Source organism: Dipodomys merriami, unplaced genomic scaffold (assembly GCF_024711535.1).
Source record: "Dipodomys merriami isolate MVZ:Mamm:240054 unplaced genomic scaffold, mDipMer1.0.p SCAF_2, whole genome shotgun sequence".
NCBI classification, from domain to species: Eukaryota; Metazoa; Chordata; class Mammalia; order Rodentia; family Heteromyidae; genus Dipodomys; species Dipodomys merriami.
Genome location: NW_027203381.1, coordinates 118,426,997 through 118,452,666, shown reverse-complemented (window position 1 = coordinate 118,452,666; position 25,670 = coordinate 118,426,997). Strand labels below are relative to the sequence as shown.

The 25,670-nt window shown below is 39.9% G+C and overlaps 1 protein-coding gene across 2 annotated transcripts in view; it reads left to right on the top strand.

Annotated features, from left to right (window-relative positions):
- The window catches only part of Brwd1 (bromodomain and WD repeat domain containing 1), a 96,871-nt gene that overhangs the window by 3,147 nt on the left and 68,054 nt on the right, over nt 1-25,670 (top strand). For both annotated transcript variants that reach the window (XM_070030696.1, XM_070030697.1), the window contains exons 5-16: nt 3,645-3,795; nt 5,888-5,986; nt 6,323-6,483; nt 8,219-8,440; nt 11,811-11,911; nt 13,883-13,953; nt 14,956-15,056; nt 17,063-17,103; nt 18,258-18,356; nt 22,645-22,795; nt 23,205-23,339; nt 24,766-24,894. In XM_070030696.1, coding sequence (XP_069886797.1) covers nt 3,645-3,795; nt 5,888-5,986; nt 6,323-6,483; nt 8,219-8,440; nt 11,811-11,911; nt 13,883-13,953; nt 14,956-15,056; nt 17,063-17,103; nt 18,258-18,356; nt 22,645-22,795; nt 23,205-23,339; nt 24,766-24,894 — 1,461 coding nt within the window. The remainder of the gene's footprint in view (nt 1-3,644; nt 3,796-5,887; nt 5,987-6,322; nt 6,484-8,218; nt 8,441-11,810; nt 11,912-13,882; nt 13,954-14,955; nt 15,057-17,062; nt 17,104-18,257; nt 18,357-22,644; nt 22,796-23,204; nt 23,340-24,765; nt 24,895-25,670) is intronic.

Here is a 25,670-nt window from a genome sequence, read left to right as displayed (position 1 = left end):
TGTGTGTGTGTGTGTGTGTGTGTGTGTGTGTGTGTGTGTGTGTGTGTGTGTGTGTGTGTGTGTGTGTGTGCAGAATAACCATCTGAAAATATTTAACACCACTTACACATTTAGTTAAATTTTTGTGAGCAGGTATCTGATAAGCTTAGTCAACTCTGTGAGGTAAACTTCCCTTTCCCCCTCCCCAGGGTCTGGGGCTTGGGGCATGGTATCTGACTTCTGTCATGTCTCCCGTACTTTTCTTCACTGTTAGCAGCTTTTGCTATGATTGTTCTTGGACCCAAATCCTATTTCTGCCTGTGGAATAGTTGAATTTAAAGGTATACATCATTCCTTGCTAGTATTTCACTTTTATAAAAATAGCGAATTTATTTTGCAAATTCTTTTTGTCATATCAAATAAAAGTTCAGTAACTGAAAAACCACTGTCAGAATAAATGTAACAATAAATATAAGTCTGCAGTTTCTTTTTTTCCTCCATTTTTGCTTATTTGTATACTTTGCTGAATTCTGAATTAATTTCCTGAGCAGAGAACAGTTGGACCTTCTTGAACACTGTAAGATTAAGAAATCCAAGACTTGGATTGGAGGGCTGGGAAGGTGGCTCACTGGTAGAGTGCTTGCCTTGCATGCACAAGGCCCTGAGTTCGATTCCTCAGCACCACGTAAGCAGAAAAAGCCGGAAGTGATGCTGTGGCTCAAGTGGTAGAGAACTAGCCTTGAGCTGAAGAGCTGAGGGACAGCATCCAAGGCCCAGAGTTCAGGCCTCATTACCAACAAAACAAAAACAAACCAAGACTTGGATTGGAGTGCTTTGCCAGATAGGGCTCTTTTTGTCTTGGTTTGAGCTTCTTAAAAATTTTTTTTTGAAGTCATTACAAAAGAGACATTTATTTTTAACTTCTTATATTAGTGGTGATATGCAGCAAGATTACATTTACATATGTAATAAGTACATTTCCTTTGGTGAGGTGTCATTTGTTCTCTCATTCTCTTCCATTCCTTCCTTCCCATCTCCACCCTCAAGTTGCATAGTTTACTTTACCAGAGTCCAATGAAAAGCCCTTTATTTTAAAGGACAAAAAGATTAAATAAGCAAACAATGACTAGTTTTTGCATTAGTTAAACAAAGGGAGATTTCATTGTTACATTTCTACATGTTTACAAGATGTTCTAAGCAATCTCATACCTTGTATCCATTCATCCTTCTTGTTTCCCTATCTTTTTTACAGTGAAAACAAACTTACTTAACTTTTTCTTCTACTGTTCTATATTTTCACTGTTACTCTAAAGACCCTTCATCTTTACTGCAGCTTGTTTCTTTTGTGGAATCTGCATTTTCTTTTTTTTGTCTGTCCTGGGTCTTTTTCTGGGCCTGGGTGCTGTCCCTGAGCTCTTCAGCTCAAGGCAAGCCCTCTACCACTTGAGCCATAGTGCCACTTCTGGTTTTCTGGTGGTTTCCTGCCCGGGTTGGCTTTGAACCGTGAACCTCAGATCTCAGCCTCCTGAGTAGCTAGGATAAAGGCGAGAGCCACCAGCGCCCTGCAGAAACTGCATTTTCTTTGTAATTGATTGTAGACATTGGTGGTTCTGTAGGTATTTCTAATTTCCAGGCACTAGACACAGTGCATATTAGAAGCTTGACTTTTGGTGCTGGCTGCATTGTAATCCTGATTTTGTTGTCCTTTTTACTTGGTTTTTTAGTCTTTAACGAATACTCTACCCCAAGTGCTTGCCTTGAATGCATGAGGCCCTGGGTTTGATTCCTCAGCACCACATAAACAGAAAAAGCCCGAAGTGGCCTTTAGCTGAAGAGCTAAGAGACAGCTCTCAGGCCGAGTTCAGGCCCCATGACCAACCCACCCCCCCAAATACTCTACCCCCATTTCTCTACGTGTATAACAGGGTTGATAATGATAACTAGCTCAACAGGTACTATTGACATGGAAAGAGGTGGTTTTCTAGTACATGTGCAGTAGTAATTAGTAATATTTGTTGGTAACAATCCTGATAGAAGGCATAATTATGTAGATGCCTTTTACTTTATGTCCATTTGTAGAGTCTTAACCTGTTTCACTCATGCTGGGGTTGAGTGAATAATGATACTGATCTAAGAGCAGCGCCTGTAACAGCTCAATGCTTAACACTGGTGGTAGAGGTGAGCCATGAGTTTCTTGGTCTTAGTTGCGTTCCCTTTGAAAGAGAGTAGTTTCCATGGCTTACCCAGTCACTGCATTGTATCTAAGGGATTAAAAGTTTTCCTTGCTGCCGGGCGCTGGTGGCTCACGCCTGTAATCCTAGCTACTCAGGAGGCTGAGATCTGAGGATCGCGGTTCACAGCCAGCCCGGGCAAGAAAGACCGTGAGACTCCTATCTCCAATAAACCACCAGAAAACCGGAAGTGGCACTGTAGCTCAAGTGGTAGAGCGCTCGCCTTGAGCTGAAGAGCTGAGGGACAACGCCCAGGCCCTGAGTTCAAGCCCCACGACCGACAAAAAAAAAAAAAAGTTTTCCTTGCTTCATATTGATCCAAGCACAGCAATTGCACAGTGCATTTTGTCCTTTAAACCTTTTTGTTTGCCAGTCCTGGGGCTTGAACTCAGGGACTGGGCACTGTCCCTGAGCTTCTTTTTGCTCAAGGCTAGCACTCAACTAATTGAGCCCCAGCGCCACTTCCAACTTTTTCCGTTCATGTGGTACGGAGGAATCGAACCCAGGGCTTCATGCATACTAGGCAAGCACTCTGTCACTAAGTCACATTCCCAGCCTGTGTCCTTTTAATCCGTACTGATGGCATACCTGTAATCCTAGCTACTTAGGAGGCTGAACTCTGAGGATCTTAGTTTGAAGCCAGCCGGGGCAGAAAAGTCCATAGGATTTGTATCTCTAATTAACCATCAAAAATAGAACTATGGTTCAAGTGAGCACTAGCCTTGAGTGAAAAAGGTAAAGGACAATACAGTACCTAGGACCTTATTTTTATTTTTATTTTTTTGTCTTATTTTTTGCCATTTCTGGGGCTTGAACTCAGGGTTTGGGCACTGTCCCAGAGCCTCTCTGTGCTCAAGGCTAGTACTCTACAACTTGAGCCACCGTGCTACTTCCAGCTTTTTCTGTTCATGTGGTACTGAGGAATGGAACCCCGGGCTTCATGCTTGCTAGGCAAGCATTTTATCACTGAGCTACATTCCCAGCCCAAGCTTAGTTTTATTATGAATTCTTTAGTTGTCTTCAGCTCATTATACTTTATCAGAGTTTGTAAACACAGAGTATTGCTTGTATCCCAGTGCACTGACAAGCACTCCTTCAGACATTAGTGGGTGGAGGGAGCCAGGGATGCTATGTGTCTTTCATGTTGGGCTGACAGTTACAGTGCTCTAGCACTTGAACTGCAGCTCAACTTCCGGCTTTTTGTTGATTAATTGGAGATAGAGTCTCAAACCTCTGATCCTTTTCAAACTGTGATCCGTACTCAGATCTCAAGCCTCCTTCTGGATTTGATTGAAAAGAGATTGAATCCATAGACTAACTTATATTTAAGTTATCTGAAATAGTTTGTAATTTTCAGTATTACATGTTAATGAGTTAATGGTTTTTCATATGGCTGCAAATGACACTGTTATTAAAACATAACTCTCTAACCAGGTCTTGTCCAATAAACATGTGGCTCCTGATCATCTGTTGCAAATCTGCCAGCGCATCGGTCCTATGTTGGATAAAGAAATCCCGCCCAGTATTTCAAGAGTCACTTCTTTACTTGGTGCAGGAAGGCAGTCTTTGCTACGTACAGCAAAAGGTACCTTAATTTGAAGAAGTGTTCTGCTATGTATTAGTAGCTTAAGAATTCTTATTCTAATTGTGAAGTAATGTAAGCATTGTGGAAGAAAGGTGTTAATGTAACTATAAATCATGCTGTGGACTATAAAATTCTCCGCATTTAGCATAGAACAATGAATTTTATTGCGTAAGTGTTTAATGGGTCCTTCTGCATTTAAAAATTGATAAAGATATAGATGTTAAGCTAAAAAGCTTCAATTTATTCTGAGATGTGTTTGAGGTTTTATCCATGTGAGTTTTAATTTTCTATTTTGTAGCTTACTCATAATCTCATGGAATGTAATTGTATGTGTCTAATAAACTCTTTAAATGCTAGAAGTATTTCCTTTGGTATTTAGATTCCAAAAGCCCTTTGTTATAAGAGAAAGTGACTTTCTAAAGTTAGTAGCAGTTTGAAAGTAGCACAAAAAATGTAAACTTGCATGGTCCCTTTTTTTTTTTTTGCCACTGATTTAATTTTTTGCAAAGTTATATGTTAGCAAAATGTTTGGAATTGCTATACTTTTCTTGTTAGCGTGGTATAAATGACCTAGACTAAGTATGTGTATGTGATATGATCTATGTATACATGTGGCTAAATTGCTAATGGGCAAGATTGTTGGTTCTTCTGATCTATAGCATACTTCAAGTTTACCAGGTGATTTTCTTTTTTTTTTTTTTTTTTTTTTTGTTAAGAGCTATGTTACTGTGATGCTACCTCTATATGCACCACCAGTATTAAGTTTGACCAGAAAGAACAACCCTCCCTCTTGGTTCCATGCCAGACTGGTTTGTCAGCTTGAGTTCTCAGTGCTCTGTAGCTGTGCTGCACTGGGGCTTCAATCAGGAAACTTCCTATCCTTCCTTTTCTGCGTCCTTACTGTGTAATTATCCTACTGGAGGTTGTTATATAGTAGTTGCTTGGGCAGCCTGTTTTGCTTTGTTTTTCTTTGTGTCAAGCTCAATGTTGTTTTGTGATGAGCACTGCTTTAGAACTAACTGGCAGGCCTTAGAAGAAACTCTAGCCAGGTGTCATAGGGTAGGCCATATTTCTGTATTTGTTTTGTACCAGTGCGGTGAGAGGATGCCTTATCACTACTCTTTGGTCACAATAGTGGTGATGAATCCGTTCATGTAAAACCTAACATGCCTGTTAGTTTGGGGCACCCGAGGCTCAGTGGAGGGTTAGTTTGATGCCTTCCCTCCCTTTCTCTCTCAGTTGTGAAAAAGCTAATTTTAATTTCTAGCACAGCATGGACATGAGGTCTGTTCATGACCTGTGTTTTGTTACTAGCTCCTAAAGAGGGGCCAGGCATTTTCGCCTTGGTGCATTTCTAGTAGTTCAAGGAAGGATGGGGCTTTCAAATTAGTGTTCAGACTCTCAGGTCTCTATCCGTGTGTTCTTCTGGAAAAGAGTATCTGTGATTCTAAAACAAGTTTCCAATACTTTCTAAGGAGATAAAAGTCATGGTTAGTATTGTCCAAATTAATTTCAAAACTAAACAAATTAAGTCAAGGATCTTTATATATAAGAATACATTCCTTATAAAAGTTTCTATTTCTCAAATGTTGGATCAGTTGTGATTAAGGGTGCTCATCTTCATATTGGATGGTATAATTCCGCATTGAAATATAAACACATGGCATTCAATGGGACTTGAAGAAAAGACCTGGTCTTCTGGCTGGCCCATCTTTAGTAGTCATTTGCATTGGATCTTTTTAAAGGTCCTGGAACCTTTGAGCCTCAGTTACCTCACTTGTACTTTGGTGAAAATACCTACCTCACAGGGTTGTTGTGAGGACTCAATGAGATACTGTATGTGGAAAGCACTTTGTGAATTGTAAAGTGCTATTCAAATGTTAGTTGTTGTTGCTGCTGTATCTGAGATGTCTTCAGTTTTCTTTTTCCTTCAGAAATAGTCTAATAAACATCCAGGGCTTTTCTGTTAAAAGTATATTAGCTGGTAAAACTTTGAATAAAACAGTTTATTACAATATACGTAAGTATTCTATAAAATCTTTCTGGGGGTTAACTTTCAAGGTTTTATGTGTATCTAAAATTCGTTTTAAAGACTGCAGGCACACAGTCTGGAAGGGCTCTGCCTTTGCTGCTCTTCACAGAGGAAGGCCTCCCGAAATGCCGGTGCATTATGGTTCCCCGCCAAATCTTGGTAAGTGACCTGGCCTTTGAGACCTCCGAAACTGTGCTTTTAAGTTGTTGACAGAATTTAAAAATGTGGTCTTAGAGTTGGAAAGGAAGTACTCATAGTGTTGTTGTTTAGTAATAAGTGTCGTATTTTAAATGGTTTCCTTAACAAAATTAGAAATTAAGGAAAGCAATTGTGTTTTGATAAGAAATCTTAGTACTTCTAGTAGGCTAGAATTGGCAAGAAACTTTCCCTAGGATTTCTCAGATATATTTTATAATCTTCTAGAAATTGTTTTGGAATTTTTCTTAGTGTCTTCCATAACTCCCCTTAACTGTTCTCATTGTTTTTATTTCCTAGTGGAGATCCATCGAGGAAAACAACTCACAGGGTGCTCCACTTTTAGCACAGCATTTCCAGGAACTCTGTATCAGCATATAAAAATGCACAGGAGGATTCTTGGACATCTGTCTGCTGTTTACTGTGTAGCATTTGATAGGACAGGACATAGAATCTTTACAGTGAGTTAACATTTTGACCTCAATGTGGTGCCCCTTAGGTACTTAAGTGTGCTTCAGGATCACCTAGGGTAGGGCTGGGAACAGCCAGCCTTTTTCAGCTTCAGAATCATTTATAAATGCAGGACAGACATACAACTCCTCTGATGCTTCTTGACTACTGCTCACAGCCCTCTGCCTGAATCGATCATTTTGTATGGCCCTCCAGTGATGATCTACACGTAAAAATGGCTGTTGGCAGAGAATTCTCTACCCTTCACTAGGAAATTTTATCAAGCATGATTTTGACTAAATACATCTGGTGTGGGGGTCCTGAATTTGTACTTTGATTAAGTATTTCAGGTGACTTAAGTAACATAGTCATAATTCGGCTGTTTAAGAGACTTTCTAGAGCAGTAGTTCTTTATCATGAGCGTTAAGGGTACTTGAAAACATATATAAGTAAAATTTTCTTTTTAGCTTTTTGTAGACTTAATGAATTATATTGTAAGCTAAATAAGTGATATATTAAAAAATTCAACAATAAAAACTTTGCTAAAACTGAAACCATTAGCGATAATTATACTCATTGATTAATCTGATCAGTGAAAATAGTGTTTACTGGTTCTAGTGTCCCAGTTATTAGAAAACTGTATAAAAATAAAATTTCCGGAATTTTTTTAAAATTATTTTTTTGGGGGGCTCGAACTTAGGACCTGGGTGCTATCCTTGAGCTTTTCTGCTCAAGGCTAATGCTGTATCACTTGAACACAGCTCCACTTCTGGCTTTCTTGATGCTTGGTTTTAGATAAGAGTCTCATAGTCTTTCCTGCCCTGGTCGGCTCCAAACTGATCAGCCGATCTCAGCCTTCTAAGTAATCAGGATTACAAATGTGAGCCACTAGCACCTGGCTCCATTTCTAGTATTCTATTTTTTTTTTTTTTTTTGTCAGTTGTGGGGCTTGAACTCAGCCTGGGTGCTGTCCCTGAGCTCGTCAGCTTAAGGCTATCCCTCTTCTTCTTGAGCCACAGTGCTACTCTGGTTTACTAGTGGTTTATTGGAGATAAGAATCTCACGGATTTTGCTGCCTGGGCTGGCTTTGAACCGCGATCCTCAGATCTCAGCCTCCTGAGTAGCTAGGATTAGAGGTATGAGCCACTGGCGCCTGCCTCTTTCCAGTATTTTTAAGGGGACAGTTAAGTGAATGAAAAGCTTGTAGTTGTGATTCAGAGCATACACAATGTTGCATGATGAGTGCTGGCTTGTATTGTAATTTGCGACACTATCACTGGGTAATTTGAATTGGTGGTATTTTCCTACTACTTTTTTATTCTTTCTGGGATTGACACTTAGTCTTGTTTTCCAGGCTAGGAAATTTAGATCTGTACTTGTATACATATTATTTAGCCTCCTAAGTTATACCAATATGAATTAGTTCAGACATGATTATATATGTGAGCAGGAATCTTCAGTTAGATATATTACTTGATAGAGAATTTTCAGGAAAAATAGCATTGATAAGGTGCTTTGATCCCTAGAAATGGTACTGTTACTGTATCTTTATGTATACTTTTGAAGAAAAGTATTCTATTATGCATATTATACATGTGTGCTGACTGAGGATCAGTTTAGACACTGTTGTTGGAAGTAGAGGAAGAGTTATAGTTACTTAATTTGGGTAATGTAAAAAGGCACTCTTTAAAGTATTTTTACTGGACTTACTAGTCTAATACTTACATTTGTTGTATTTTCTCTCAGGGTTCGGATGACTGTTTGGTAAAGATTTGGTCAACACATAATGGCCGCCTGCTGTCCACATTAAGAGGTCATTCTGCAGAAATTTCAGATATGGCCGTAAACTATGAGAACACCATGATTGCTGCAGGGAGCTGTGATAAGATCATTCGAGTGTGGTGCTTGAGGACCTGTGCCCCAGTGGCTGTGCTGCAAGGACACACGGGATCAATCACGTCTTTACAGGTCAGTGAGCCACGCGGACACATCTGTGTGCTCTTGCCTTTTCTTTTAAAACTCGATCTTTGGAGCTGAGGAATAGCAAAATGCGTAGTAATTATACGCCCGTTTTGAAACTGAGGTAATTATGAGAATATGTGATCATTGATATTTTACACAAATCATGCAGGACTAACATAGTACCTCATGTAGTAGAGCTCCATAGTCTTCAAAGGTGATACGTAGCCTTTTATTTTTATTTTTTGTGCTGGTCTTGAGGCTTGGACTCAGTGCCTGTGTACTGTCTCTTAGCTTTTTCTCTCATGGTTGACTGTCTACCACTTGAGCCACAACTCTACTTCTGGATTTTTGGTAGTTGGTTGGAGAAGAGTCTCACAGAGGTTTTTTTTTTTTGTTGTTGTTGTTGTTTTATTTGGCGTGGCTTGGCTTCATATTGGGATTCTCAGATCTCAGCCTCCTGAATGGCTAGGATTAGAGGATGAGCCACTGAACCCCAATTAGTAATTTGATATGGGTTGTTTGTTCTTGTTTTGATTTCTGTGCAAGTGGAATCATATTCAGAAAATAATTACCTGTGCCTTTAATAGGGTGACAGGGCTCGTATGTAGATAACTAGTCTTTCCAGCATCATTTGTTGCTGTTGCTTTCCAGTGTATGTTTTGGCATTTTTGTCCAAAATGAGATGGATGTAGTTTTATTTTTTGGGTCTTCTATTTGCGTACAATTCTCTTTCTTTTCTTTTCTTTTTTTTTTTTTTTGTTGGTCATGGGGTTTGAACTCTGGGCCTAGGCGCTGTCCCTCAGTTCTTCCGCTCAAGGTGAGTGCTCTACCATGTGAGCCACAGCACCACTTCCTGGGTCTTCTGTTTAGTGATTGGTTTTTGTGTCTTTTTGTGCCAGTACCATTCTGTTTTTATTACTGTGGCTATATAGTATAATTTGACATCTGATATTATGATACCTGCAGCATTTATTTATGTATTTATGTCAGTTGTGGGGCTTGAACTCTGGGCCTGGGCACTGTCATTGAGCTCTTCAGCTCAAGGCTAGTGCTCTACCACTTGAGCCACAGCACCACTTACGGTTTTCTGATGGTTAATTGGACATAAGAGTATCAAGGAGTTTCCTGCCTGTGCTGGCTGTGAACTATAATCCTCAGATCTTAGTTTCCTGAGTAGCTAATAATTTCAGGCCTGAGCCACCAAAACTTCTTGAGTTTTACATTTTTTTTTGGTCAATTGTGGGTTTGAACTCAAGGCCTGGACACTGTCCCTGAGCTTTTTTGCTCAAAGCTAACATGCTAGCACTTTGAGCTGCAGCACCACTTCGAGTTTTCTGGTGGCTAATTGGAGATAAGAGTCTCATGGACTCTCCTACCCAGGCTGGCTTTGAACCATGATCTTCAGGTCTCAGCCTCCAGAGTAGCTAGGGTTACAGGCGTGAGTCACTGGCGCCTAGGTCAGTTGCTTTCTTTTAGAGCTTGAGTTATGTCCTTCTATTACCTCCTTGAATTTAGACTTTGTTTGTTTGTTTTGTCTGTCATGGGGCCTGAACTCTGGGCCCTGAGTACTGTCCCTCAGCTCTTCAGCTCAAGGCTAATGCTCTACCACTTGGGGTTGGAGAAGTTTTCTGCTATTGTTTTATTAAATAGTTTCTCAGTGCCTTCAGTTTGTATTTCTTCGTATATCTGTGATTGGAGGTTTGGTATTTTGATGGAGTATGAATGGCCTTGTAACTTTAATTCATATTTTTTTAGTCTGTTTCAACATTTTTGATTATTTGATCCAATTTCTCTGCTTTATCTATTTTTTTTTTTTTTTTGTTTGTTTGTCGTGGTGCTTGAACTTGGGGCCTGGGCACTGTCCCTCAGCTCTTTAGCTCAAGCTAGTGCTCTACCACTTGAACCACAGCACCACTTTGGCTTTTTCTGCTTATGTGGTGCTGAGGAATCGAACCCAGGGCCTCATGCATGCAAGGCAAGCGCTCTACCACTGAGCCACCCTCTCAGCCCCATCTTTAATTACTTTTTTTGTTGTTGTTGTTGGTCATGGGGCTTGAACTTGGGCGCTGTCCCTGCGCTCTTCAGCTCAAGGCAAGTGCTCTACCCCTTGAGCCACAGCGCCACTTCCAGTTTTCTAGTGGTTTATTGGAGGTAAGAGTCTCACTGATATTCCTGCCCAGGCTGGCTTTGAAGCTCGATCCTCCGATCTCAGCATCTTTTGAGATGCTAGGATCAGCTAGGATTACAGGTATGAGGTACCAGCGCCCGGCCCTTTTTTTTTTTTTTTTTTTTTGTCCGTTGTGGGTCTTGAACTCTGGGTCAAGGCAAGCACTGTACTACTGAGCCACATTTAATTTTTTTTTTTTCTTTCGGTTGTGTGGCCTGAACTCTGGGTCTGGACGCTGCCCCTCAGCTCTTCGGCTCAAGGCTAGCTCTCTACCACTTGAGCCACAGTGCCACTTCCAGTTTTCTGAGTGGTTTATTAGAGATAAGAATCTCACGGCCCGAGCTGGCTTTGAACCATAATACTCAGATCTCAGCCTCCTAAGTATCTAGGATTACTGACACCCAGCTCCTTTAATTCTTTATACCTTATTTTCAGTTTGTTCTGTTCTATAAGCTAGACTTTGGATTGAGTTTTCTTCATTTACAGGAGTTCAGTTTGTTTTTCAAGATTTCTGTACTTTCATTGAGTTTTTCTTTTGTATTCTGGATGTCTTCTTCATTTCATTTGGCTGTTTGAATTCTCTAGTAGTTTGATTCTTACGTGAATTTCTGCTTGTACATAAAGTCCTTTGTTTCATTACCCTTTTTTTGTTTTATTGAGCTTGTATTTGAACATTTTTCCTGTTCTTTATCACTGGAGTCCATTGTTGTAGTTACTGGCTTTACTTTTTTTTTCTGGTAATGGTGCTTGAACTCAAAGCCTCACACTCTAGGCTTGTTTGCTCATGGCTGTTGCTTCACTACTTGAGTCATACTTCCAGCTCCACGTTTTTGTCTGTTGGAGCTAAGTCTCTCAGATTTTGCTGCCTGACCTGGCTCCATACTGCAATCCTTCAGCACCCAGCTTCTTGAATAGCTAGGATTATAGATGTGAGCCACTGGCACCTGGTTTTATATGAGGGACTTGCATGTTTTAGTATACATCTTGTGAAGATTTTTTTTTTTTTTTTTTTTTAGTTTTGTCTTTCATTGGTCACATTATGTGTAAGTTAATTGTTAGATTTTTTCAATAAAATATTAACTATATTTTATATTTGTGTTTTATTGCCTTAGCATGTCAGTTGAAGTTAACTTTGGAAAATAGTTAAATGTGTAACTTGAGTAGAAATTCCTAGTAACTGAATTATGTATTTATATTACTGATTTTTAGTTTAGCCCTATGGCCAAAGGCTCCCAAAGATACATGGTTTCCACTGGTGCTGATGGAACAGTTTGTTTTTGGCAGTGGGATTTAGAATCCCTAAAATTCAAGTAAGTGAATTTATTTAACAAATCCTTTTCAGTGAAATTGAATTTGATTACAAAGGGCGATGATGAATTGTGGTGGTCTTTTTACTCTGAACTTTCACTGTTTTACAACAGAGGTGTTACATGAACCTTTATGTTTCTGCACTTATTTAGAGAGTTGGAAATAAGATAAGCACAACTTTGTTTCTTGGTGATTACATTTGTATGTAAGCAAAGTGAAATAATATATGTTAACCATTTAAGTTAGAAATATACAGTTAGATATGTAATGAGAGCTGCCACAGTGACACTTGGAGACCACTGCTGGGTTATAGATCAGTCCAGTGACTGCTTAGCCCTTCACATGCAGGAACTGAAGTATGTTTAGTTAGATTTAAAAGTTGATACTTGGGCCACTTGTTAGAAAACTTGTCTAAGTATGGTTTAAACAATTAGAGTCCATGGATTTTTGAGCTATTATATTTCAATTGTTTCTTTTTTTTTTTTTTTTTATGGTACTGGAGATCTCTCCAGAGCCCTGTACATGCTTAGCCAGCCTTTTTTGTCTGAACTGTATTTCCAGTCCCAGGTGCCCCTGAGGTTTTGAACTCAGGATCTTGTGTTTGGTAGACAGGCACTGTCCACTTGAGCCATGAAGCCAGTTCTTCCTTTGGTTATTTGTCAGGTAGGGTCTCACATTGTATTTTTTTTTTTTTTTTTTTTGGTCAGTGAGGGGCTGGAACTCTGGGCCTGCCTGGGCACTGTCCCTGAGCTCTTCAGCTCAAGGCAAGCACTCTACCACTTGAGCCACAGTGCCACATCTGGTTTTCTGGTGGTTAATTGGAGATAAGAGTCTCATGGACTTTCCTGCCTAGGCTGGCTTTGAACCTTCATCCTCAGATCTCAGCTTCCTGAGCAGCTAGGATTACAGGTGTGAGCCACCTGCGCCTGGAAGTCTCACATTTTTGACCTGGGCACATCTTGGACCATGATCTTCTTACCTACAAGTTCCTACTTAGTGGGACCCACAGATACATACTACCACATCCTGATCATTGAGATAAGGACATTGGTAACTTTTTGCCTGGGCTGGCCTTGAATAGTGATCCTCCTAATCTTTGCTTCCCTGAGTAGCGAGTCAGTTTGTCTTGCTAGGTCAAGTATATATTCTTTTGCAGTGTAGGAATTTGAACGCAGGGCTTCATATTTGCTAGGCAGGTACTCTGCCTCTTACTTGAGTCATACCCCCAATCATGTATTTTTGATGAAAACAGTGTTATCAAATTCGTGCTAGAAGGTGTGAAAGATTTATTATGTATTAAAGAATAAAGTACCATTAAAATTATACTAACAATTGATATGTTGATACTTTAGATACTTTGATTAGATAAAATTTATCTCCCATTCCTGTCTTTATTTCATTCTTGCAGTGGGTTCTCACTATATTGCTTCCACTGGCCTTGAACTCCAGAGTCATATCACCACAGTGTCATGAGTAGCTAGGATTAGAGATTTTTTTACCACTGTGTGAAATAAAGTTTTATTATTTTGCCTTGTTGGGAATTGAACCTTGGGCTCCATGCATGGTAGACAAATGCTCTATAGCTGAGCAGTATCTGTGTAGTATCTGTGGCCTGTGGGGGCCCCCCCCTTTTTTTTTTAGAAGTGTGACTAGGAAATGTGTGGCTCTCAGTGGTATACCCTGGTACAGGGTACAGGATGTGTATTCCCTGCTTGATAGTCTTGCCAGTGGGTCCTCTTGGCCCCTGTGTTTTATTCACCTTGCTTCAGAAATGGCTTTGCATTTGCATGAGGGTTGCGATTAGACTTCATGCTCAAAGTTCGTGTAGATGTTATGGCATAGGTAGAACTGTGTGTGCGATAGGGTATTAGGGGAATAAGCTTATAGTGTTTAAATATGCTAGATTGAAACCATAATGTAAGTGTGTTAATGTGTTAAACTAACGGATTTCAAAACATGTTCTTCTTTTAAAGTCCACGTCCCTTGAAGTTCACTGAAAAGCCTAGGCCAGGTGTTCAAATGCTTTGTTCTTCTTTTAGTGTTGGTAAGGTAATTTTATTTCTTAACTTTATTTTAGCATTTATTAAATAACCATATTACTGCTAAGAACCTTTATCAGAAAGACGATAAATGGCTTCAAATCTTCATTTTATTAGACTTAATATGAGTTAGCCTTTTTCTTGTCCTCTACCTTATTCAGATTTCCTCTGGTTTCTAGAAGTAGTCAGTCAGTGGCAATGGTAAAACTGAAGCTCAAGGTGTCCACATAATCTCCTCTGTCGCGGTCCTGTGTGGAATATTCTCTGTGGTTTTAAGTCTACTTATTTTTGTACATTTAAATTTGTTTTCCACACCAACTTTGGTGACATTACTTGTTTTTCTTATTTATTTATTTATTTATTTATTTATTTATTTATTTATTTATTTATTTATTTATTTATTTTTGTGCCGGTACTGGGGCTGGACTCAGGGCTTGGGTGTTTTTCCTTTTTCTCACAAGGTTGGTACTCTACCCCTTGAGTCACATCTCTACTGCAGCTTTTTAGTACTTAACTGGAGATAGGAGTCTTACGGACTTCTCTTCCTCTGCTTGCTTTGAACCACATAGCTAGGATTATAGATGTGAGCCACTGGCCCCGGGCACCATTTTTCTTTTCTTGTACAGCAAACTTTTGTGGTGTTCTTTTTAACGGAAGGAGAATCTGAAATGCTAGTAAGCTGTGTATTCCAAAGCAAGATATAAATGTTTGGAAACCAGAATCTCCCTTTTCCTGTTATTTTAAAACTCTGGCAGTTAAATGGACACTTTACCTCATTTATATAGAATGAGACTGAACATTTGGATTCGCTTTATTTCATTTATATAGAATGAGACTGAACATTTGGATTTGCTTTCTTAACAAAGCAACAAATATAACTGAATCTATATAATGAGCTAGAAAATGGATTTATTGAGATAAATCGAGTTTTTCTGTGTTTCAGTAAAGAAACTGATTCAAATACTTGTTACAATCTGAATGTTTAAACCTTAATATTTTTATTTCAGGTGGTATGTTTTTGGCTACAGGTAGTACTGATCATGTTATCAGAATGTATTTTTTGGGTTTTGAAGCACCTGAAAAAATCGCAGAACTTGAAAGCCATACTGTAAGCATTCATATTTTAAAATTCTGTAGATTAATTGCTAGTAGTCGTATTATTGCTAAGATTATCATTCTGATTTATTTTAGCTCACTTTCTACTTAGCAAATGAATTTTAATGTTGTTTTTTTTTTTTGTCCGTGGTGGGGCTTAAACTCTGGGCCTGGGCTCTGTCCTTCAGCTCTAGGCCAGCTCAAGGCCAGCGCTCTACCATTTGAGTCACAGCACCACTTCCAGTTTTCTGGCAGTTAATTGGAGACAATAGTCTCACAGACTTTTCTGCCCAGGCTGGCTTTGAACCGATATCCTGAGATCTCAGCTAGGATCAGTAGCCTAGCTCAGATCAGTAGCTAGGATTATAGGTGTGCGCCTCCAGCGCCCAGCTTGTTAATATTTTGAGACCAGATCTTCTTAGGTACTACAGACTTACCAGGAACTTGAGATCCTCCTGACTCAACCTTCTGAATAATGGGTTTAAAGGCATGTACTACCATGTCTGGCTTATTTTAAAGTTATTTGTGGCTATTTTGTTAGATTTATAGTATTAAGTCATAGTTGCATTTCTTTTTTTTTTTTTTTTGTCGGTCGTGGGGCTTGAACTCTGGGCCTGGGCGTTGTCCCTTAGCTCTTCAGCTCAAGGCGAGCGCTCTACCACTTGAGCTACAGCGCCACTTCCGGTTTTCTGGTGGTTTTATTGGAGATAGGAGTCTCACGGTCTCCTGCCCGGGCTGGCTTTGAACCGTGATCCTCAGATCTCAGCCTCCTGAGTAGCTAGGATTACAGGCGTGAGCCACCAGCGCCCGGCATAGTTGCATTTCTAAGATGAATCATTCATTCTGAATCTCATTTTTTCTCACTGTAATGAAGATTGAACCCAACTCTCAGGCATGCTGGCCACTGTAACACTAAGCTATATCCCAGCCCTGATTGTGGTGGTATTCTCATTTTCACTGAAGCATATTCAACAATTGAAATTTTAATTAAAATTTTGAAGCCAGGCGCTGGTGGCTCACGCCTGTAATCCTAGCTACACAGGAGGCTGAGATCTGAGGATTGTGGTTTAAAACCAGCTGGGGCATAATGTCCCCAAGAAACACTAATCTTCAATTAACCACTCAAAAACCGGAAGTGGAGTTGTGGCTCAAAGTGGTAGTATTATTTATTTATTTAATTTAGTCATGGGGCCTGAACTCAAGGCCTAAATGCTGTCCCTTAGCTCTTTTGCTCAAGGACCACTTGAGCCACAGCACCACTTCTAGTTTTTAAGTGGTTAATTGGTGATAAGAGTTTCACAGAGATTTTTCTGCCTGGGCTGGCTTCAAACTGTGATTCTCAGATCTCAGCATCCTGAACAGTTACAACTATAAGCATGACCCACTAGTGCCTGGCTTTTAATTTTATTTCATATTTATAAAAATGAAAATGTACAAGATGGATTTTTTAATTCTTTTCTGGACAAGCACATAGATACGCTTTAAATGATGGGTTGTCATTGACACTCAGAGTAACAGGTTGAGAATAGTCTGATTTTACAGTGGTTATTCATTGAAAAACCTGATCATAACAATTGGTTCAACTGGGTTTGTTTCCAGTTGTCTATGACCTAGCAATAAGTAGTAGTAGTAGTATTCTACGATATAGGTCAGGATCTGCTCATCTTTTTTCTCTAGAAAGTTCTAAGGAAGACAGTTGTATTCAGAAGCTATTTGATACACAGACTCAAGGCACTTTAAAAGAAAAGATATTTTTGCCAATAAGTAATCAAAGTGATAACGCTTTGAATTTCTTCAGTTAATATTTTATCATTGTTCACATATTACTCCTTTTCCTTTCTAGAATGTTTTAGTAGTCTTGTTAGATACCTAATTGCCATTGCATTTAAAGGCACAGTGCATGTAGAACAGCTGTAAATCTTTTGTTAAATCAGCTACTTCTAACACTCATATTTTAAGTTGAATTTGTAATCTATGTAGATAACCATTTTCTTGCATTTCGTTTTTTTTCCCCTTTAGGATAAAGTGGATAGTATACAATTTTGTAATAATGGTGACCGGTAAGTGTGTGTTTTGGTGTTTGTATGTTTACATTTTTAATTGACAGATAATAATAGTATATGTTCATAGGGTACAGTAGTTGTGTGTGTGTGTGTGTGTGTGTGTGTGTGTATTCCTTTTTTTCCCCAGTCTTAGGGTTTGAAATCAGGGTCTGGGCACTGTCCCCTGAGCTTCTCTGTGCTCAATGCTAGCATTCTACTACTTGAGCCACAGTGCCAATTCTGGCTTTTTTCTGTTTATGTGATACTGAGGAATGGAACCCAGGGCTTCATGCATGCTAGGCAAGCACTCTACCACTAAGCCACATTTCCAGCCTAAGGAAGTGATTTTTTTTTTTGGTCAGTTGTGGGGCTTGAACTCTGGGCCTGGACACTGTTCCTCAGCTCTTCAGCTCAAGAAAAGCGCTCTACCGCTTGAGCTACAGCGCCACTTCCGGTTTTCTAGTGGTTTATTGGAGATAGGAGTCTCAAGGTCTTTGCTGCCTGGACTGGCTTTGAACTGAAATCCTCAGATCTCAGCCTCCTGAGTAGCTAGGATTATAGGTGTGAGCCACCGGCGCCCTGCTAAGGAAGTGATTTTTAACAAAGAAGGAAGGAATGGAAATGTGAAAAGGAGATGGGTTTGATTGGGATATGTTGTATACATGTATGGAAATACCACAAATACACATGCTAATAATCTTTTTCCAGCTAGGTGCCAGTGGCTCATGCCTGTAATCCTGACTACTCAGTAGGCTCAGATTGAGGATTACAGTTTAAAGGCAGCCTAGCAGCAAAGTCCATGAGACATTTACCTCCAGTTAACTACCAAAAAAGTTAGATGCAAGTAGAGCTGTATCTTAAGTGGTAGAGTGCTAGCTTCAAGCAAAAAATCTCAAGAACATCATCTGGGTTCCTACTTCAAAACCCAGGACTAACACACACACACACACACACACACACACACACACACAAGTCTCTGTCTACAGTTGTTGTGATAATATTCTGCAATATGTCATTTTATTCTGATGGTTATAGTACTGGGGTTTGAACTCAGCGCCTGTGCTAGTTAGACAAACAATGTACCACAGAGCTCCTCCCAGTCCTGGTGATATTAATTATAGCCTGTGTTGACAAGTATGTGAGTAGACTTATCTTTTTCTTAATATTTTAAGCTTCCTGAGTGGTAGCAGAGATGGAACAGCACGGATTTGGAGATTTGAGCAGTTAGAGTGGAGAAGCATTTTGTTGGATATGGCTACCAGAATTTCAGGGTAAGTTGAAATTATTACAAGTAGATGTGGCATAGTTTTCTCTTTGTAGATGTTGGCTATTTGTTGAGGGGATTAACCTGTTATAAAAAGCCATGGAATTGGGCTCTGGAGGCACATGGATTATCTGAGATCTGAAGATCTTGATTCAAAGCCAGCATGGGCAAGAATGCCTATGAAACTTTTTCTTTTCTATTTTTTTGTTGGTCGTGGGGCCTGAACTCTGGGCCTGGGTGCTGTCCCTCAGCTCTTCAGCTCGAGGCTAGTGCTCTACCACTTGAGCCATAGCTCCACTTCGGTCTTTTTTCTGCTTATGTGGTACTGAGGAATCAAACCCAGGGCCTCATGCGTGCAAGACAAGCACTGTACCACTGAGCCTCCTTCCTAGCCGCTGAAACTCTTTAATAAACTACTCAGGAAGAGCTGTTAGTGGTAGCTTAAGTGCTAGCATGCCAGCCTTGCAAAAAAGAAGCTAAGGGACAGTGCTCAGGCCCTGAGTTCAATCCTCAGGACTGCCACCAACAAAAACAAAAAGCAGTGGTCTAAGTGAATTACTGTGTTCTGAATGTCTGTCCCATATATCTAAACTCACGTAAGGAAGTGTGTAATGAATTTTCATTACCCGACTGGCCTCTTTCTTAGGCTTTGCATTTAAAACTTCCTTAACAGCAAGTTGTTTACACCTGTAATCCTAGCTACTTAGAAGCTGAGATATGAAGATCACAGTTCACCAGCATCTTGGGCAAGAAAGTCTGTGAGACTCTTTATTATCAATTAATCACAGAAAAAGCTGGAAGTGGAGCTGTAGCTTACGTGGTAGAGTGCTAGCCTTGAGCAAAAGGAACAGTGCCAAGGCCGAGTTCAAGTCTCAGGGCTGACAAAAGCAAATAAAAATCCTTTTGAGTTGGAAAATAAAATGGAAAAATAAGTTTGACCAGTGTGACAATTTTACTCTTTTTTTTTTTTTTGGTTGGTTGGGACTTGAACTCTGGGCCTGGGCTCTGTCCCTCAGCTCTTCAGCTCAAGGCAAGTGCTCTGCCATTTGAGCCACAGTACCACTTTTGGTTTTCTGGTGGTTTATTGAATATAAGAGTATTCACAGGGCTGGGAAGGTGGCTCAGTGGTAGAGCGCTTGCCTTGCATGCCTGAGGCCCTGGGTTCGATTCCTCAGCACCACATAAGCAAAAAGAAAAAAGCCGGAAGTGGCACTGTGGCTCAAGTGGTAGAGCACTAGCCTTGAGCTGAAGAGCTGAGGGACAGCGCCCAGGCCCAGAGTTCAGGCCCCATGACCAGACACCCTCCCCTCCTCCCCCGTTCCACAGATTTTTCCTCCCCAGCTGGCTTTGAACTGCGATCATCAGATCTCAGCCTCCAGAATAGCTTGGATTACAGGTGTGAGCCACTGGTGCCTAACAAGGATTTTTGCAAAACTAGCGAAGAGTTATGGATGGTAATAAGTTAATCACACTTTAAAAACAAAAATACATTAGTGGAAATTTTGCATGCCAAAATATTGAACTCTAAAATGGTTTTGAAGGTGACTTTGTCAGTCTTTGGTCCTGTGAAACTTTCAGATATGTTTTAGGACCAGTAATCTTTTTTAAGATAGTGGACAGCTCTTTTTGGTTTGTATATATGGAAGACAGCCTAGGTGGTGGAAATCATACTTATTGAGGAGTCATGACTTGAATACCACTTAAAAGGTGTTTTTTTTTTTTTTGTTGTTGGTTGTGGGGCTTGAACCCTGGGCCTGGGCTCTGTCTCTCAGCTCTTCAGCTCAAGGCGAGTGCTGTACCACTTGAGCCACAGCACCTCTTCCCGCTTAAGATGTTTTGAAATATTTAATATTTTGTAATCTTCATATTCTGAACAAATGGACCTTCAGCACTAGCCAAGTGTGTCTGGCCTGGAGGGAGTACTTCCAATGCTGTCATTCCTGTGGTTACAGTGCAAGTAATAGAAATCTATTCATAAATTATACTTTAGTGCTTGATGTATAAATCTAACTTAATGCTTTCTCATACCAATCCTTTTGAGAATTTTTGTCTTGAAATTACATCTTAGCTGGGTGCTGGTGGCTCATGCCTGTAATCCTAGCTACTCAAGAGGCTGAGATCTGAGGATAGCTGTTTGAAGCCAGCCTGGACACAAAAGTATGAGACTTTTTTTCTTTTTTGTCCTAGGTTTTCAACTCTGGGCCTGGGCACTGTCCCTGAGATCTTTAGCTCAAGGAGAGTGCTCTACCACTTGAGCCACAGCGTCACTTCTGGTTTTCTAGTGGTTAATTGGAGATGAGTCTCAAAGACTTTCCTGTCTGGGCTGGCTTTAAACTGCAATCCTCAGATCTCAGCCTCCTGAATAGCCAGGATGACAGGTGTGAGCCACCAGTGTGCTCAGCTCTGCGACTCTTATCTCCAGCAAACTAATTAGAAAAAGCTGGAAGTAGCACTGTGGCTCAAGTGGTAGAATGCTAGCCTTGAGCACAGTCGTGGGGACAGTGCCTAGGCCCAGAGTTCAAGGCCAAGGAAGTAAAAGCATGAGTATATTTCTTGTAGAACAGTGTCACTCCCTCCCTCATTATCTCCCACCTTCCTTCCCCCCTGACTCCTTTCCCCAACCCTAAGTTGTAAAGTTCATTTCCAACAAAGTGTCTTGTGAGTATTGCTGTTGCATTGGTTCACCCTTTGTCCATTGTCTCACCAGTTCTGTGATTCCCCTCCCCTTCCCCAAATCAGATAGACCTGTGTACAAAACAAAGGGCACCGAAATCAAACAAGGCCTTACAAAAGCTACCAGCACAACCATGTTCATTGCAGTATTATTTACCATAGCTAAGATATGAAACCAACCCAGATTCCCCTCAGCAGATGAATGTGGTGTATATGCACAATAGAGTTCTAACAACTTTTCTATTAAAAAATTTTCCAGAAACTACAGTTTTCTCAGCATCTCTTAAGACTATAAGTACAGAACTGCAGATCCGTCTTAGACCTGCTTAATGATAACAGGGTTTTAATAAGTAACTTCTGGACCCATACATGGTTCCAGAACCTAACAGTAATTTTAAATTGACCTCCACTTCTTCTCAAAGGGGAGGATTGGGTCCATGTCCTCTTTTAGTCCTTGCTGGGCCTCCTGAGGACAAAGTTTATAGTTACTTCTTTTAGCAAGGCTGCAGTACTGTCTATGTGATGAGAACAACATTTGGAAAGGCTTTAATTAAGGTCAAGAAGAAAGTCTTGAGTCTATTTCCTTTGATTTCTGTATTGTTCTGATTCCATGGCCAGTTTCAGTGGACTTACCTTTCGTTCTGTTGCTGTGGTGCATGCATTCCATATTCTTAAAGCTTTTTCTTCATTAAGGAAAATATTCTACCTGCCTATAGTCTTTTTTTTTTTTTAATTTTTACCTGCCTATAGTCTTTAGATTGTGTTGTATGATTTCAGCACAAATTAGTGTCCTTCCCCTCTCCAGTTTACTATTGACTGTCCTATTTTGCAGACAACTCTCCTCTCCCCCTTCCCACATACCACTTTTTGTAAAGACCACTTTTGTAAAGACACTTTAGGTCCAGCCCTTTTTCTTCTGACAAGAGGCCCATTGGAATAATGAAATGCACAGTTATAGTTAAACCATTTCAGTGTGAGGTATTTATCTAGACCGTGGGGATACAAAGATTACTTTTCTGTCTTACAAAATTTCATGTCTTTTTTTTTTTTTTTTCTGTTGGTCGTGGGGCTTGAACTCTGGGCTTGGGTGCTGTCCCTGTGCTCTTCAGCTCAAGGCAAGCGCTCTACCGCTTGAGCTACAGCATCACTTCCGGTTTTCTGGTGGTTCATTGGCGATAAGAGTTTCATGGACTTTTCTGCCTGGGCTGGCTTTAAACCGTGATCCTCAGATCTCAGCCTCCTGAGTAACTAGGATTACAGGTGTGAGCCACTGGCACCTGGCTAACATTTCATGTCTTTTTTGGAGAAATGGTTGAAGTGTTAGATTTACCATATTGAGAAGGGAATAATTAAAAAATGCTAAGGAGAAAAATCAATGCTTTCCATAGCAGCACCAGTGTTGTAAAGTCTCATTTAGTGCATAGAACTGCTGCTAAATTATTCCCTGTCCCCCTGGTTTTCCTTAATCTGTTTCTAGAAAATTACAAGTCAACCTTTTATAGGGTTGGTCAAATAGGCACATGAGGTGATTTCCTTAGTTTTAATACCATGGGTAAGGGGTTATATTTCTTTGTAGCCTATCATCCAAATGATTTTATATATTATATGCTGTTTTTGGTTAGGGACCTATCTTCAGAAGAGGAAAGATTTATGAAACCTAAAGTAACAATGATAGCTTGGAATCAAGATGACAGCATTGTTGTCACAGCTGTGAACGATCATGTTCTGAAAGTATGGGACTCTTACACTGGACAGCTGCTTCATAACTTACTGGTGGGTAATTTCTGTTACATTTATGTGTTTATTTTTTTCTGTTTTTAAGTAGTTGGACAAAGGGGATTCAGCTTAGCATATCGTTTGTGTGTACAACACATTTGAGCACAGCTGCTCCTTCCCGTCATCCCACCTCCTTTCCCATTCCTACACAGATCATGTTTCAGAACGCAGTAGATTTTCTACAGTATGTCAGAATTTTCAAACTCTTTATTTCTGGAACCATAAAATTTGTGAGCAGGTGTCTCATTTAAATAATCAATTTAGTAGGAATTTTGATATACAATAATGTATGTAATGTCACCAGTACATTTGTGAAGCTCTTAAATTATATGAAAATGTGTTTTTTTTTGTTTAATTTCAACTTACAACTTGCAAACTCTTAATGTTATGACTTTATTAAATAAAGGGACATGCTGATGAAGTATTTGTTTTGGAGACCCATCCCTTTGATTCCAGAATTATGTTATCTGCAGGACATGATGGCAGCATATTTATATGGGACATAGCTAAAGGTGTCAAGATGAAACATTATTTTAATATGGTGAGTGAAGTCGGGGTGTCTTTATGCCATGCTGGCATTTGTGCAGAGTACTTGAACTGTTAGGCTCAGCCATAAATGTATTAATGTACTTTAGCAGTTTTCTAGAAGGCAGGCTACTCAAAGCCTACTCAGTATCTGGCAGCCATATATGTGTACTCACATAAAATTCTGTGTAGTTGATTTTGAGAAAGATGTTCCTTTTTTGTGGTATGGGCTTTGAAGTCATGGCCTTGTGCTTGCTCTCTGCGGGAGCTGTAACACTGAATCCCACCATAGCCCTAAGAGAAACATTTTCTGAAGTTATCTTATTAACTTTTTATGTGTCATTTATGTGTCTATCAGTGGCTAAATTGGTAAATTTATGGTAATTATGCAATCTTGCCAATTGAAATTATAGAAATATTTTATAAAGATGTAAAAATAATTATGGCTAAAATACTGTAGTGTAGCTAAGTAATATTTGGTACATATCCCTAGCTGATAGTTAGAATTCAACCTTTCAACTTTGTGGTTTTTTTTTTTTTTGGTTGGTCATGGGGCTTGAACTCTGGGCCTGGGCGCTATCCTTGCGCTCTTCAGCTCAAGGCGAGCGCTCTACTGCTTGAGCCACAGCTCCACTTCCTTTGTCTTTTTTTTTTTTTTTTAATAGCAAAATACTCCATTGTGTTTTTAGGGTTTCTCTCGTATACTCAGAGTCTGATAAAGAAAGCATCAGGTCCAGATTCATATTTTATCAGTTCTAATTGAAGCCAATTCATGAACAGAATTGCAGAAGCAAGTACAGGAAGCCCAGTGCACTTACTTATGGGTTTGTTGCACGCAGTTTTGACCCAAGTGCAATTTGAAGTGCTGGTGGCTCAGGGATATAATTATAGTTACTCAGGAGGCTTGAGATATGAGGATCATACTTTTGAAGCCAGCCAGACAAGAAAGTGCATGAAACTCTTTTATCTCCAGTTAAACAGTAAAAAGCTGCAAGTGGAGCTGTGACTTGTGGCAGAATGCTAGCCTTGAGCAAAAAAGGGACAGTGCCAAGCTCTGAGTTCAGCGCTGTTACTAGAACAAAAAAATAAAATAGGGACTGGGAAGGTGGCTCAGTGGTAGAGTGCTTGTTTTGTATGCATGAGGCCCTGGGTTTAATTCCTCAGCACCACATAAGCAGAAAAAGCAGGAAGTGGTGCTGTGGCTCAAGTGTTAGAGCACTAGCCTTGAGCTGAAGAGCTGAGGGACAGAACCCAGGCCCAGAGCTCAGGACCCACGACCAACCCAGGCCCAGAGCTCAGGACCCACGACCGACAAAAATAAATAAGTAAACTTAAAAAAATAGAACAAAGGAAAAAAATAATTCTTAGTTACCCTGTGTCTTTACATAGCAAAAGCACTTGACAAAAGATTGGGCCTTACTTTTTCCCTTTGGGTTTTCTAGATCGAAGGGCAAGGACATGGAGCTGTATTTGACTGTAAGTTTTCACAGGATGGACAGCATTTTGCCTGTACAGATTCTCATGGGCACCTTCTGATATTTGGTTTTGGATGCAGCAAACCATATGAAAAGGTCATTTTCTTTCTTTCTTTTTTTTTTTTCAAATTCTTTATTGTGATTAAGTGATTAAAGAATTTCATAAATTTTACAGTACTGTGGGATAGTGATGCTTAAAGTCACAAAGACATTCTAACTTTCATGAGGCAAATTGTATATTGTGGTCTGTAAAGTTTATGAGTTCTATGGGTTTTGACAATACAGTTATCTCTTTGTGTACATTCCTTTCTTTTTGCATTGTGTCAGCTGTTCCCTCTTTCCTGCTCATTCCCTCCTTCCCATCGCTGCCATTGAGTTTCTTAGTTCATTTTGATCAATGACCAGTGCAGCTGATGGGTCCTGCTGTTGTATGTTTTCCCTGATTCCCTGTGTCTTCCTCGTTTCCCTCTGGTCTGCACATATATACCATATGTGTGATCCAGCAGCATGGGGTTATTTAGTAGTGATTCAACTGGATGAGTGGAAGTCCTTTGTTTCTCAAGTCTTATTTACTTTGTTTACTTACGTTTTGGATTTAACATCCACTTATCATGGAGACCATGTGCTGTTTGTCTCTTTCCTCTTGGTTTACCTCACTCAACATGATTTCTTCTAGCTCCATCCATTTCCCTGCAAATGACATTATTTTGTCCTTTCTAATGGCTGCATAATATTCCATTGTGTATATATAACACAATTTTTGGATCCATTCATCTGTGGTGGGACATCTGGGTTGTTTCCATTCCTGGCTATTGCGAACAGTGCTGCAATAAACATGGAGGTGCATGTGTTCTTGTATCCTGGTTCCTGTT